Source organism: Galeopterus variegatus, unplaced genomic scaffold, assembly GCF_000696425.1.
Source record: "Galeopterus variegatus unplaced genomic scaffold, G_variegatus-3.0.2 Scaffold76, whole genome shotgun sequence".
In the NCBI taxonomy this organism is placed as follows: Eukaryota; Metazoa; Chordata; class Mammalia; order Dermoptera; family Cynocephalidae; genus Galeopterus; species Galeopterus variegatus.
The window spans coordinates 851634-866584 of record NW_007726187.1 but is presented as its reverse complement, the minus strand read 5'-3'; the positions used below and the strand labels follow the sequence as shown (position 1 = coordinate 866584).

Here is a 14951-nt window from a genome sequence, read left to right as displayed (position 1 = left end):
GGTGTGAAGTGATGCCGAATTTCAGTTCTGGTCACCCCGTGCAGAGAAACAGATCAGGCTTTTAGACGTTCACCACTTGGCATTTTGAAGAACACACGTTCTACCTTCCAAGTTGAACTTGGAAGTAACAGAAGGTCTCGGTCACGGAGGCCCTAGGAGTCAGACCTGAGCTAGGCACTTTAGGTACATTACTGTCTGTCCCCACCCAGCCCTGCAGGATGGGGCTGCGCGACCATTGCACGGAGGGGGAGACCGAGGCTCAGGGCGATGGCTTGCCCTGCCCGAGCTCAGAGACTCGTGGGTGGTACAGCTGGACATGAACCCAGGCAGTCTGAGTCCAAAGTCCTTCTCCTGTCTGCCCCACCTCACTGCCTGCCACTTGCAAAACACAAAATGGTGAATTATGTCCTGGACAAAGTCCATGAGTCAGTGCAGTGAAGAAATCCACCAGGAATGGACTCAACGAGACAGAGCAAGTGAGAGTTCATGCAGCACAGGTGCATTTGCCATGAGGACTCTCTGGAGCAGAGAAATGAGGTGTCTGTATTCTCCACTCACCTTTTCTGGGGGGTTGTCACCCAGCTGGGCCGACATTAGTTCTAACCAAGAATAAGCAGTCACACCAGGGCATGCTGACATTTCTCGGCATCCAATTTGGTACATCAAGACCCATTTTGTGTATCCCTCACTAAAACATCCACCCCATGCACGGAACAGGAAGACCAGTCTCCTTCCCCGCCACAAAGCAGAGGGTGGGCTTACCTGCCGCCTGCTGAGGGCTTGGACCTGTCAGTCTTTTGGAGCACCCTGCCTCCTGCACCACCAACGATAAGACTGATACCAGGCCAGAGAGCTTGGAAATTGGGGATTGGACTACAGGACCTTGACAAGATAAGGCCAAAATGGAAGACTGAGCAGGTCCGTCCTGGACACGCTGACATTTCATTATCTCAATGGCTACCTGTTTCTCCTTCTTCTAGGAGAGACAGTGATTTTCCATGTGAAGATAAATAAATCAATAAAAACCCTCTCTCCATTCACAGAGGCAAATAATGTCGCACCTGCTCCAGGAGCGCTGGGACAGAGAGGGACACAGGAAGAAGCAGGGAGCACAGGCAGATGCAGGCCCAGCAGCCAGAGCTCCCCTGTTGCTCAGACAACAGCTGTCGCTGGGCAGTGGGCCCTTGAATGTGTGGCCAAACATCAGTTGTGACTTCTGGCAGCCGGCCGGCAAGCCCCAGGGACGACTGGACCAGTGGCTACTTGGAGCTCTAAGGGCACCACTGTCCAAGCCCAGGAAGGCCCCTGGGCTGAGAGTGCTGGCAAAAATATGTGAGCCATATTCCTGAAAAGCCAAGAGGCCAGCACCTGATCACAACACTTGGAATAATCTGCAAGTGCAAAATCAATTAAATGGCTCCAGCTGAAGGGCTCTTTGGGACGTGAAGTCCCAGCCCTTGGGGTTCAGGCCACCGGCCCAGGGGCCGCCCTGGCTTCAAGGACTTCACATAGCTGTGGACAAGTTGGCCAGATGTATCTGGCTGTAGAGCTACCTCAGGGCTCAAAAACAGCCTCACCATCTGATAAGAGGGGTGTTCTGCCAAGACCTAGCAAGTTTCCTCTGCAAACACCCCCAGCTCACCCAGCTGTACACAGTTTAACCAGACTCAAACCAAGGGCCTTTCGGAACCATTAACCAGCCCACAAAACATATAATGCAGTCTCTTGAGAACTAGGAGCTTGGGTAGGAAAATACAGAAAATGGGCACTTTGTATTACTTCCTTAACAGCTCTGAATCTCAGTTTCCATATCTGTAAAATGGGCCAATGACACCTGCCCCTCCAAGTTGTGAGGACCACATGAGAGAACTTATGTGGCCACTGGAATATAGTGGAGGGCTCAGCTTAAAGGGGTGAAGAATCAGAGATTAACAAGAGGCTAACTCTGAGGCTCATTCGTAGCATGCTGTTTTGGGGTGTCAGGAAAAGACAGATCAATTCAGGACCACCAGAGAAAGAAAGTTTAGTGTGTCTTTCGTATCACACAAGTCTGTTCCTTCTGAGCCCTGGAATGCACCTAACACGAGGAACCCTTGGGGAAGGCTGACTTCCTTCTCCCTGTATCCCTTGGGGAATCTTTGTTGGAGGCGTCTGTGAGGTGACAGTGAGAGGTCTCTCACCTTTCTGGACACAGAACTGGCCTGCCTTCCCCCTCCTCACACCTTATCTTATCACCATCCCTACCTGAACACCCATGCGTGCATGTATACATTCCCTTAACTACCTATATATTCATTTCCATCACTTATCCACCCCCAACTCATTTAACTATCCACCCACCCATCCACACACCCACCCACCCATCCACACACCCACCCATGCATTTGTCCATTTATTGTGCTTCTCATCCATCAGTTCACCCACCTACCCATCTGCTTATCTTCCTATCCACTCATCTGACCATCTTTCCATTCATATGTCCATCCACCCGTCCTTCCATCTATCCATCCACTCACCCACCCATCCATTCATCCCTCTCTGTCCACCTCAATCCCTTTCTTTGCCCACTGACGTGTCTGTTCATGCAGCCCTCTGTCCATCTATCCTTTTCTCCATCTACCCTCTGTTTGCCTCCAACCTTTATCCCCTCTCCCTTCACTGGGTGCTGAGTGCACACCTGTGCGTACTGTCCCAAGTATGGGGCATGCAGAGAAAACTCAGACATGACCCTCGTCTTTCAGAAGCTCACAGGCCGGGGTCATGGAGGCACACAGGTGCACTGGAAGGTTTTTATATAAAACAAGTGCTTTGATGGAGGGAGCAAAGTCAGTGCAGAGGTACTCCCCTGAGAACATGCATGTGGTGAGCGCTTACTGAATACCTACTCATTGGACAGGCCGAGTGCCGCAGTCTGCATAAACACTTGTTAAGTGTGTTAACAGATAATAATAGATGTTATGAACTTCATTACAGATGAGGAGATTGAGGTCCAGAGAGAAAGAGAGAACACGAGTGTGCATGTGTGCTTGTGTGTGTGTGTGAGTGTGTGTGTGTGTGTGTGTGTGTGTGTGTGAATGTGCACATGCAGTGCTCAGAGTGTGGGCACTGGAAGCTGGAATCCCTGCCTAGCCTCTCACCAACTGCTCGGCTGTGGGCAAGTCCATGAGGATCTTAGCTACCTGAGGTCAGGGCTGTGTTTGGTCACCCAGGTATCTGCAGCAGTGGGAAACAGCCTAGCACAGAGCAGGTGCTCCAGAAATATTCCTTGGATAGATCAAAGAAAGTCACTTAAATCCCTCTGCACTCGGCTCCCCCACCTGTTGAGTTGGGATAACCACATTTGCTCACTGGTGGCTGTCAGGCTGAGCGTGACACCAGGGGAACAGGAAAGTGGGCTGGAGACTCAGGCCCTGGCAGTGTCTCGGCTGCCTGGGTCTCCCATGCCCACCTTTCTTCCACCTTCCTGTGACTGAGTCTGTGCATTTTCCGCGAGTCTAGTGTGTCTTTCGTAGCACACAGGCAGTTCCTTCTGAGCTCGGGAATGATCTGCCGGGAAACGCTCTTGGGAAAGGCTGACTTCCTCCTCCCTGGCTCCCTCGGGGAAGCTTTGCTGGAGGCACCTGGTGATGGTGGGAGGTCTCTCATCTTCTGTCTGGAAGCAGAGCTTGCCTGCCAGCCGCCTTTCCTCCCAGCCCACAAGTCCCTGAATCAAAATGAGACTCAACCCCACGAGAAAGGGATCCCAGAGAGACACAGCAAGAAGTGAGTGATCTATCTCAAGCCAGGGGCCAAAGAAACGGTGACTGATGTGTTCCACACGTGGCCACCACCCTGTCTTGTTTGGGCGGGTGGCCCTAGGAAAACGGGTGGCCGCGGTAGCATTCTTGTCCATCTTGCAGGCCGCCGGCCGTGGGGGGACTGTGGGGGAGCCCCTCCTGCCCCCTGGGCCCGAGCTTCCCCTCACTCATCGCCTTGGATGGCTCATGCTTGCTTAGAAATGAAACAGCAAATCTGGTGAAACTTAAGTATTGTCCCTGCATTCGGACAGTCAAACTTCCTGGGAAATTTTGTGGAAGGCTTTATTTTTTTCTTGTAAATTCATTTTAAACAGGCTAACAATTGGGCACAGCTTCCCTCCGAGGAGGGGATCTACCACCAGAACCCCCCCCCCCGCCATGTGCCAAGCCTCATGACATCTCCCTGAAACTTCCTCAAAGCCCCACGAGGGACGTGGCCTTGAACCCGTTTCCCAGAGGAGGAGACGGACTCCGAGAAGGAAGCACCTGCTCCCAGTGACGGAGCTGGCAGTGGAGGAGCTGTGGTTTGCACCTGATCTGCGAGTGACTCCAGACAGGGCGTGAAAACACAAAAACTGACTCCAGCTGCACCTGAACTGCTAAACCTCCCGAACTCGTTGTCCCTGAGTGGCCTGCACGCAGGTGGCTGGGAGGCCCCACTGCACCTGCCTCTGCCCAGACCCTCTTGCGATGATCCTGCTTCACATCTGTTCTTGCTGTGTAGGGCGGCCTTCCCTTCCTGCTCCCCTCTCTTTTTATTTCCCACTCATTTCCTTCTGCTTCCTTTCCTCTCTATCTTTTTTTAAAAAGTCAATAACTAATAACCAAGTAGAGTTGGAACTAATGTAGAATAAGAAAATACTGTCAATGCCTGGTCACTCCATCACCCCAGCCTCAGCTCCCACGCCTGTAATACCCCAGCCTCAGAGGAGCGTCAGGATGAAACAAGGTGCCATTTGGTGTCATTTTTCGAGTGCCCAGCATGCTGCAGTCATGCATTAAACGGCGGCTATGTGAACAACAGTCATTGTATCCTCAACACCACGTGTCGCTACCCCGGGACTGGCAGTCCTGGCCACCCTCATGGCTGCAGGCTTATTTCCCAAAAGCAGGAAAGAGACTCGGGCATCAGAAAAGAGTAATGCTAATTAAACCAAACCAAAAATATCTTTCAATGAGTTTGAAATAAAAGTCAAAAAGTAAATAAAAAAGTAAATTAAAAGACTTGATTCTTTAAAAACTTATTAAATGTATTATCTTAAACTGATTAAATGGTCTAGTAACTCAACATCATCACCCAGAGCTTGTTTCAGGGAGGTCTGGAGATTCAGGTGAGGACCAGCCGGCCTGAGCCGTGCTCCCCTCTCCCCTCAGAGAAGACCGGATGGTCAGTCTGCCCAGAGGGGGCAGGAGGGCTCCATGTGGGCCCTCAACATGCACACACACATGCATGTACACATGCACTCACACACACATGCATGCACAGTGCACACACATGCACGATGCACACACATGCACACACCTCCAACAGGATGTAATCCACCTGGATAGGGAGAAAATCTTATAAAAAAAAAAAGCGTCTTAAATGCATGTGTTGGGAACTAAACGCCTGCTAATCCATCCATTATTTTCTGAAAGTTCTCTGAAGAAACCTGGTTAAGGAGAGTACACGTCCCACGCCAAAGCCTCTGTCTATGTTCATTACATACAATTTACGTGGCCCATTTACACCCAAGTCAGGGACAGATTTTATTCACATCTTTCTCCAGAACGAGGCCGAAAGCTTGGCAGGGAGTAGGCGCTCTATAAAGTCTATTTCATAAAAGAATCAATATTTTAAAATTCTGGAATGATAAAGGCTTTTGGTTATTGCTCAGGGTTTAGTCAAATAGGAATTAACTTTGCCTTTGGATAGGAGAGTCATTTATATCCAGATTAAAACAAACACACACACACAAAGATGATCACTGGTGATAGGGAAGCCTGATCTCTCCCCTGATGATTCAGTTAAAGGATCTGATGTTGGAAGCTCTTTGTCCTAGACCTGGCTCTGTCAGAGGCTAGTAAGCAGTTTCATAAGCTGATTGAGGTAGTCATTTAACATGACTGCTTCTTCCTTTGGCTGGGTCTCAGTTTCCCCACCTGTAACAGGAGGGAGCTGGTCAATCTCTAAGGGCCCTGAAGTCTAACAAGCTCATCTCTCTTGGATCCTTCTTGGAGATTCACACTCTAAGCTGCTCTGGTTGAAAGGCAATGGTTAAAAGTCATCACCTTCTGGAAACCCATGAGATCTAATTCATTCTTTTCCTTCCTGGGCAGAGGAGGAAATGCACAAAGCCCAGAGTCTACTGCCACCGTGGAGAAAACTTAAAAATGTGGCTTGCACGGCTAGTTCGTCAGCAAGCTGCAGAAAGCACACTTTTACAGGGTCCCACCTGAAAGTGTCCATCCAGTTGTCAATAGGGGGTGTGGTGGTTTTCTTTGGGTACATCGGGACCAGAACTTTCAATATGGAAATTCCTCCTCCCACCTCTAGCGACATGATAACAATCCCATCATGTGCACAGCACTTTACAGTCTAGAATGTGCTTTCACATTCGTTATTCCACGAGGTCCTTACAACGAGCCCGTGAAGAGAGGGCAGGGCGGGAGGGGTCGGTCCTGTTTTGCAGATAAGGAAACAGAGGCTCAGATGGGGAAGCAACGTGCCCCTGATCACCCAGAAATCCCGCGATGAAAGAAGGGGACTCCTTGAGCCTTCTGATTCCTGCCCCATGGCCCATATGACCTGCTCCCTGCACACCTGTCCCAGGTAGGCCCACGTGGAGCAGCAGTGGGGGCCAGAGGGCCAAGAGATGCCCTCACTGCTATCTCTGGCCCTTATCTGCTGATGTAAGAAATCTCTCTAACTGAAGGCAAGTTCATTCATTCCATCATCAGAAATTCTCAAAACACATGACATAAAATCTCACGAAAGAATAAATGACTAATTCTAGTTTGTTCTATTTCCCAAAGATCCGGCCTGGACCAGGTCATGGCTCAAGAGCCTTCGACCCTCACCCGCCTGGCTGGCATCAGTCTGGCTGCTTTCCTCAAAGGAGCAGCATTGCAGCCACCGAAACCAGGCTCTCGGTCATAAAGCCTCAGCCCCAGCCCTGTCTGGCGTGTATTAGCCTCAGGTTTATAACACAGGAGTGGCCTCCTCAGACGTGCCCTTCACTGTAATTTATGAAAAGAGGCCTCTCAGGAGCTGCTGGTGAATTAGCATCTAACACGCAGGCTGCCGAGGGCCTCTGTGGCGCCTTCCCCACATTCACGAGAACACAACAAGAGGATGCACTCAGAAGCAAGCGGGCACTGGCGGGCATGCGGGTGAGCACGCAGCAGAGGGATCCAACTGTACCATGCTGTTTGTAGATGGGGGGTTTCCTATAGATGTTATCTTTTACGCCAGTGTCTGGGAAAGAAGAGAGAAAAAGGAGAGAACAGGACGGTGAGCACATGAGGATGGCTGCTGCTCCACTGCTCTAGGAGGCAGTGCTCACTCACCCTGGTCTAGAACCACCAGGACGGGTCTGCCACCCTGCAAGCAGCTGGCATCCAGGCCCCGCACACCAGACCCACCCCCGATCTGCTAGGGACAGGGAGAGACGCAGCCAGGGTGGCAGCAAGCAAGCACCTCAGGGCCACAGGAAGTGCACCTGCTCGGCCCCTTCTCCATCCGCGCCCCCCAGGAGGAAGGAAAGGTCTCTCTGGTGTTTGGGGGGCTCTGGGAGAAACTCAAACACACGTCAGTTTGGGGATGTGCAAACCCATCTGATGAGTTTTAAAGAATCTCAGATTTGGGGGCACAATGGCAAAGCTCAGTGAATCCCGTGACGCCTGCCGGGTTGAGGCCAAGTGCTGGCAGCCAGATGTTCTGCGAGGGGCACCCGGCAAGGGTGTCCCTGGCCTACCTGGGACGTGGAAGTGCCGCGGAGCCTGCTGGTAGGTGGAGGAAGGAGGCTTGCTGTCCGAGAGCACGGAGAGGCTGGGGGTGCTGCGGCCGCTTTCACTGCCTCCAGGCACAAGAGCAGATGGCAGGTGAAAGGGGGACACGGAAAAGCAAAGGACAGCATTTCAAGCACAGAAGCTCCTTCGTGGCCAGCCCGTCTCTCCTGCCCCGGGGGGCCTCCCAGACCCCTACCCGGCGAAGGCAGTGGGGCCCCCACCGGCTTTCCGAGACTGGGTCTAGTGACTTGTTAATCCAACCTTGAGCTGAACGCCACTGCACGGCCCGTGGCAAGGTAGCAGCAAGGCACGCCCTGGCAGAGAGCTCGCAGGCGCCCACTTCATTGGGGCCTGGGTGCCCGGCGGGCCTGGCATGCTTGCGGGGCTCACCCGTCAGCCACTCAGTGCCTGGCTGCTGTCTGCACCCAGCAAAGTGCAAATTCACCAAAACTAAGGCCTCCCTTCCTACTTATCCTTGTCTATAAAGAAGCTGCTTTCTTTGTGAGTCTACACTTCAGCCATTCAGAATAGGATTAAAGTGCTAAAACGAATCAAAAGCATCCTTAAAAGCCGTTGAGTCAAACTTTGCCAGCTACAGGAGCAGGAGAGCAGAATCGTGTCCACCCGTTGCTGTGTTCCTCCATAAAGCTATTTTTTGGCAAATTAAATGGAAAGCATCCTAGGACCCTGGCTCCAATTCCTGACCTCACCTGGAACTGGAATTTCTGTTTTGTGAACAAGGTTGGATTATCAAGTCACAGATCTAGACATCTGAGGTGACTGGGCGAACGCTCCCTCTCCCCACACGCTCCTGCCTCCGGAATGAATGATGTGACAGACAGGACGCAGCGGGGACCGAACGCTTCTGACGAGGAGACACACGGCTCATTCTAGCAAGACGCTTCTAAGGCGCGATGAACTCATCTCTCGCCTTAGCCTCAGCAGACACTCCTCGGCCAGGAAGAGGGACGCTCTTGACTTGGGAGCATCCCCTTTGAGTTGCAACTGTTCGGAGCAGTGGGACCCTACAGTGACATTGTAATGAACAGAACTTCTACAGCAGTCCAAGTCATGCCTGGCCTAGGAGTGGACGTGCTGGGCTCACAGGGAAGGCTCGACAGATGCTGTGCAGAGTGCCCTGGCCTGGGTGGGTGAGCTGGGTGTGGTGGGAGGGTATGCAGGGGCAGGGGGGCTCAGCTTGAGCAGACCCCAGCCAGCGGCCCACACCAGCTAAGGCCACAAAGGGGACCGCTGACTCCACCTTCACGAATCTTTTCCTGTCTGGGTTTGGGCACCAAGTTCACCTGTCAGTGCTGATAGAAATTCAGTTAAATGCTTTTCCCTTAGCTACCTCCCTCCAGAACAGCATAGAACCTTCCAGAGCTTCACTTGAGTCTACAGGCTCCTGCACCTCCTGGTGGTCAGGGGTCTCCCACCAGGGCGACTAGACCCATGTGCAAGGAAAGGGAACCACGGATCCTGTCTACCGACTGTGGCTGTGACTATGTCCAGCCCCAAGGGCAGCCAGACGGGACAGAGCAGGGCTCTACAAAGTGCACCTACACGACCTCGGGCCCGCTGAAGACTTTCACTAAGCTGAGCGGGCCCTGTCGTGGCCCATTGAATCCAGAGGCCTCACACGGCTTATTTCTTTCTTTCTATGGGATTCAGTGTCCCTCTTTCACCTCAGCTCCTGCCCAGGTGGCTGAGGATTCTAACACGTCGTAGCGTCCCTGACCTCCCCAGTTCCCAGCCCACAGAGCAGTGCACCCTGAGATCACAGACGGGATTCTGTGTGCGTGCGTGTACACTTATCTGAGGGGGGCCATGGCTGTCAGCAGATGCTCAGGAAAGCCCCAGACCAAGGAGAGGCCGGGACAGAGTTACGGTGGCCTGACGGCCCCCCAGGTCCACCCCACACCTGCCACTCAGGGGCCTCTCACACCAGCCACTGAATTCTGCCCCCTCAATCCCCACCTCAGACACCACTGCCACGTCCCTCCCTCCCTCCCTTCCGGCCTCCCTGCCACCCGCCACCCCACCTGGGATGCCCGTCCTGGTGGAGGCCCCCCCCGGTCCCCCCCCCCCCCTGCCACTCAGGGGCCTCTCACACCAGCCACTGAATTCTGCCCCCTCAATCCCCACCTCAGACACCACTGCCACGTCCCTCCCTCCCTCCCTTCCGGCCTCCCTGCCACCCGCCACCCCACCTGGGATGCCCGTCCTGGTGGAGGCTCAGGGACCGCCTCTTCTGCAAGGCCTTCGAGGAGGACACGGCCCACTGCAGACCTGGCCTTCTCTGCCCTTGTGCCTGCCCACTCCCCGCATGGCTTCCTGGCCAATGTCAACCTGTGGTGCCACCTGCAGCAGTCTGCCCACGTTATCTCCAGGCCTGCCCATGACAGCCCTGCAGGGCAGCCACCACCTTCACCTCCTTCTGCAGAGGGCCCAGGGCTGGCAGGGCATGAGGCCAGTGTCCTGTGAGCCCCGCTGGGTCAGTGCTGGGAAGCCAGCTTCCTCCTTGGGCCTGAGTGGTAAAATCCCTGGCCCCTGATGTCACCCTGATTATGAGAAAACCACACGAGAGCTTGGCTGTATGGTGACTTTGGGAGGGCACACAGGCCCCTTGCACTGAGGCTCACGGCTTATCCTGGACAGGTCCCGTCCCAGGCAGCTTCTGCGGTCCCCTAGGGGGGCCTTCTGCGTCCTTCATCTTGAGTGAGGGCCTGCTGGTGGGTGAGCAGCCCCAGGCCTTGCAAAAGCCACCGCCTTCTTTTTAGATTTAAATAAATGCTTTATTTTGGAGCAGTTTCAGGCAGTACAGCGAGGTCCTGCACACTCCCCACCCAGTCTTCCCGTCCTTAACACCGCACAGCACTACGGCCCCCAACACGATAGTGTTAGCCAAGTGCCATGGTTTATCGGATTTCACCAATTCTAGGGCCCACCCAGGAGACCACATGACATTTGGTCATCACGTCTCCGTTGGCTCCTCTTGGCTGTCACAGTTTCGTAGACTTTCCTTGCTTCTGATGACCTTGACGGTCTTGAGGAGCACCGGGCAGGGATTTTGCAGAATGCACCTCCGTTTGGGTCTGTCTGGAGTGCTCCTCACGGTTAGACAGGGGTTGTCATGGTTTCGGGAGGAAGACCCCAGAGGCTAAGGCGTCCTCATCACATCGCACCGGGGTCTGCACCGTCACCAGGACTTAGCGCTGACGGAGATGCTGGGGTGGCGTCTGTCAGGATTCTCTGCTGTAGTCACTCTTGTCCCCTCTCTGCATAGAACTCTCTGGAAGGAAGTCACTGCGTGCAGACCACACGTAATGACACTGAGGAGCGGGGAGTTATGCGCCACCTTCTCGAGGATGGAGTAGCTACATAAATTATTCGGAATTCTTCTGTATGAGATGTTTGCCTCTTCCCCAAACACGTGTTTATTCAATTGTTTGTATCAGCACAGATGTGTGGATACTTATGTGATACGCTGGCTTACATCCAATGCCATGGTATTCATTTTGTTGCTCAGATTGTCCCTGTTTGGTCCCCGGGAGCTCCCTCGGTTGGCTCCTGTTGAGCCTTCACAAGGTGATGCCAGAGCAAGGCCAGCTCGCAGCCACATGCAGAGCCTGGTGGGACGACAACCAAGACGTGTGTATGCAAGTTTCACGCTGTGCAACCCACAGCCACACCCTGTCCGAGTCATGGACCATGACCACCTGCGAGGCTTGGGAACTGTTTTCGAGCCAAGGGAGCAGATGCTCAGAGGATGAAGAGTTGCCTGCGGGGTACAGGGGGTTGGGGAAGTGGCCTTGACCTGAGGCTCCGCACCCTCCCTTCCTTCTCGGGCCACACGATTTGGGGAAGGCTCCCTGATCAGCAAATGGGGGCTGCCCCGCCTCGACTGCCCTTGGCACCCCACGCCTGCCTGTCCCTGCTGCTTGCTCCTTAGCACGCAAGAGGTCGGGCTTACACACACAGGAGACACACCAGGGGCTGAAATTCGTACTCAAGTGCAAATGACCACGTTGGCTCCTCTCCTGAATGTGGGTCTGGAGGAGGGTGGAGCTGGGCACTGAGACACAGTGGGGAGGTGTGTGTGGGGTGCTGGGGAGGGGAGAGAAGGGAAGTGAGGGCGCCTGCCAGTACCTGCCGCGTCTGGGCACGCTCTGGCTGGGGAGGGTTTGGCTCTCCTTGGGGAGAACTCCACCCGCAGCATCGGCCAGAGGGAGATCTGCACTGAGCAGAGACAAAGATGCTAAATGTGCCCTGGGGGGCCCGCAGGGAAGGCTTTCCAGGACGTGGGTGGATGCTAGGCCCTGTGTCCAGCTGAGAGGAAGGCAGGCAGCCCTTGGCACAGCTGGCCTCTAGAGTGCCCACAGGCTGGGTTGCGCTGTAGCCCATTGGCTGGAGAGGAGGATGGTCCCCTTTGGTGTGGCCTCCTAGGTGGACCCAGGACCCGAGGGTGGACATGGCTCGTGAACACAGGCTCAGGGGTGGAAGCCTGACCCTGGACTCTGCACAGAGGAGCTTTCGGATCTGGGCCAGTGACTTCTCTCTGAGCCTCAGTCTCCTCAGGGGTAAGTTCTAGAAGGAGGTGGGTGCTCCCGAGGTCACAGACAGCCATGGAAGTCAGGCAGGGGGCAGAGCCATGGGTATTGGGCTTCCTCGCATCCAAAACCAGAAGGGAGGGCAGGAGGCTTTGTCTGATCTCTGAACAAAGGGCACTGGCGGCCGAAGCAGCCAGAAAAAAACCAGGGCAGAGGCTGGCATCAGGCAGCAAAGCCGACCCTGGGGCTGGCAGGTGGGAGGAAAGCCGCGTGTCGGGGCCTCCCAACGTTTAAGCAAAGGGGAAAGCAGCATCCTTCGTGTGTCCTGCAGGGACTTGGCTGGACAGTCGGGTGCACTCTGGGTTTTGAGAGCACACACCCCGTGCGATCCCGTGGACTGCGGGATACGTGCAGCAAGGCCTGCCCGGCCGCCCTTCTGCTCTCAGGACACGCGGTTTTGGGCTTTGCTTCTTCTCAGAAGAGACGATACATCCCATAGAGACCCTGAGCTATAGAGACAGGTCCACAAAGAGGACAGGAAGGCCATACCGATGACTAGGGACTCTCTTCTCAGTAGACCAGTGGGGTCCACGCAAAGCAAGGGATGACCAGAGACGCGAGATAAATGCGCACGTTCACACAAGCCCCATCTGATGGCCATCAAGGGACGGGAGGATCCCGCTGCGTTCCCCTGGCCTTCCTGTCCCCTGTGGGATGGGGGCTCTTCCAGGCACCTTCCCCTCCGCAGCTGTGACAGGCAGGGAGCTCAGCACCGCCTGGAGAAACGCTGCTTCCTCTGACACCTCGAGCGTCTTTCTACGGTGCCTTAGTCCACTAGGGCTGGTAACAAGCCCCACAGACTGGCGGGCCGAACCACAGGCGGTCATTTCCCACAGTTCCCGAGGCTGGGGTCTCAGGTCAAGGTCCGGCCGGGTGTGGTGTCTGGCGAGCCTCTTCCTGGCTTGCAGACCATCTTTTGTCCTCACGTGGCCTTTCTTCTGGTGTGCACGGAGGGAGACACACATCTGGGGTTTCGGCCTCTTCTTATCAGGCCACTGGCCTTATTGGATTAGGGCCCCACCCTGTGACCTCATTTAACCTTAATTGCCTCCTAAAGACTCTAAAATATCCAAATATTGTCACGTTGGGAGGTTAGGGCTTCAGATATGAAGTTTGGGGAACACAGGTCAGTCTAGAGCATATGGGGAAACACGAGCTTGGCCATTTCCTGGTGGACGCACATGCACACGTCCATGCAGGGATGTGGACGGAGAGTGGACGTGTGTCCCGGGAAGAGCCACGAGTGGGAATCGTACAGGGTGCGGATCCTGCCCCGCCACCAGGAGCTTAGCTGAGGAAAGGAGATGCTCATAGCACCCGTGCCCCATGGGTGCTGCCGGCAGTAAAATGGCATGACCTAGATAAGTAAGACTCTTAGAGAAAAGCCCAGGGGAGGGCCTAGCAAATCCTAGTCTCCTTTTCCCGCAGCTTTTCAGTCCCACTCCCCTCCACCTGCTCCCTGACATCACAAGTTGCCTAGGTTTTCCTTCCAGGAACATTTACAGACTGACAGAAACAGAGCTGGATGCACAAGACACACACAGCGGGGGCAAGGGCGGGACACAAAGGGCCGGGGAAGCCATGCTGCAGACACAGGACAGCGAGCACACAGACACCGTGTGGACGCCCTCCAGCACCCCAGCCCGCAGCACTGCGCGCCTTACCTCGGAAGTAGGGGATGTAATGATGTCTGAACACGGAGGTAGGGCTTGGGTGTTGGGACAGGGAGAGGCAGCTACTGGTACCAACACTCACAGTACCAGCTACGGGGCAACAGAGAGCAAGTCAGAGTCAACCCCGGGCTCTCTGACCTCAAAGCCACAAAATATTCCTAGTCCCCACTCTGCTAGGAACATTTTTGCTTCCTCTTTCAAGGAATGCACACCTTTTTGAGGCACCAAAGGGGGTCACCAAATATGCCATAGACCACTCTCCTCCAGGCACAGAGGGAAGAAACCCTGCCCTCTGAGAACAAGGTGGCCCGAAGGCAGCTGGGCAGGAGCCGCTGGCTGGGGCTCCAGGGGGAACGGTCTCCTGAGCCATGTCTGTCACTCCACTTTGAGGGTCTCCTTGGGATCAAGGACCCAGATGGAGAGCAGCTAGCCAGAGGTCAGGGAGTGGTCTGTCACCACACATCTTCACCAGACTGGCCCATGCGAGATGCAAGGCCTGGCTCCCTGGGGTGCACACCTGGCCAAGCAGTCGGCAAGCCCAGGTGGCCTTTGTAACACAGCAAAGAGTCCCCAGGGGAAGACGCTCAGTAGAGTTGGCTGCCTTTCACTCACTCACTCACTCACTCACTCATACACTCACTCACTCATTCGTTCACTCACTCACTCACTCACTCACTCACTCATTCACTCATTCATTCACTTACTCATTCATTCATTCACTCACTCACTCACCCATTCACTCACTCACTCACTCACTCACTCATACACTCACTCACTCATTCGTTCACTCACTCATTCACTCACTCACTCACCCATTCACTCACTCACTCACCCATTCACTCACTCACTCACTCACTCACTCATACACTCACTCACTCATT

At 54.4% G+C, this 14951-nt stretch overlaps 1 protein-coding gene across 8 annotated transcripts in view; it reads right to left on the bottom strand.

Moving 5' to 3' along the window:
• The window catches only part of LOC103595287 (actin-binding LIM protein 2-like), a 105412-nt gene that overhangs the window by 43072 nt on the left and 47389 nt on the right, over positions 1-14951 (bottom strand). For 4 of the 8 annotated variants that reach the window (XM_008578688.1, XM_008578675.1, XM_008578660.1 and 1 more), the window contains 4 exons: positions 14062-14160; positions 7754-7855; positions 7201-7254; positions 763-882 (listed from right to left, as the gene is read on the bottom strand). The exons of 1 other annotated variant lie outside the window; for it this stretch is intronic. In XM_008578688.1, the coding sequence (XP_008576910.1) occupies positions 763-882; positions 7201-7254; positions 7754-7855; positions 14062-14160 (375 nt within the window). The remainder of the gene's footprint in view (positions 1-762; positions 883-7200; positions 7255-7753; positions 7856-14061; positions 14161-14951) is intronic. 3 more of the 8 variants (XM_008578682.1, XM_008578706.1, XM_008578666.1) reach the window with 2 other exon arrangements.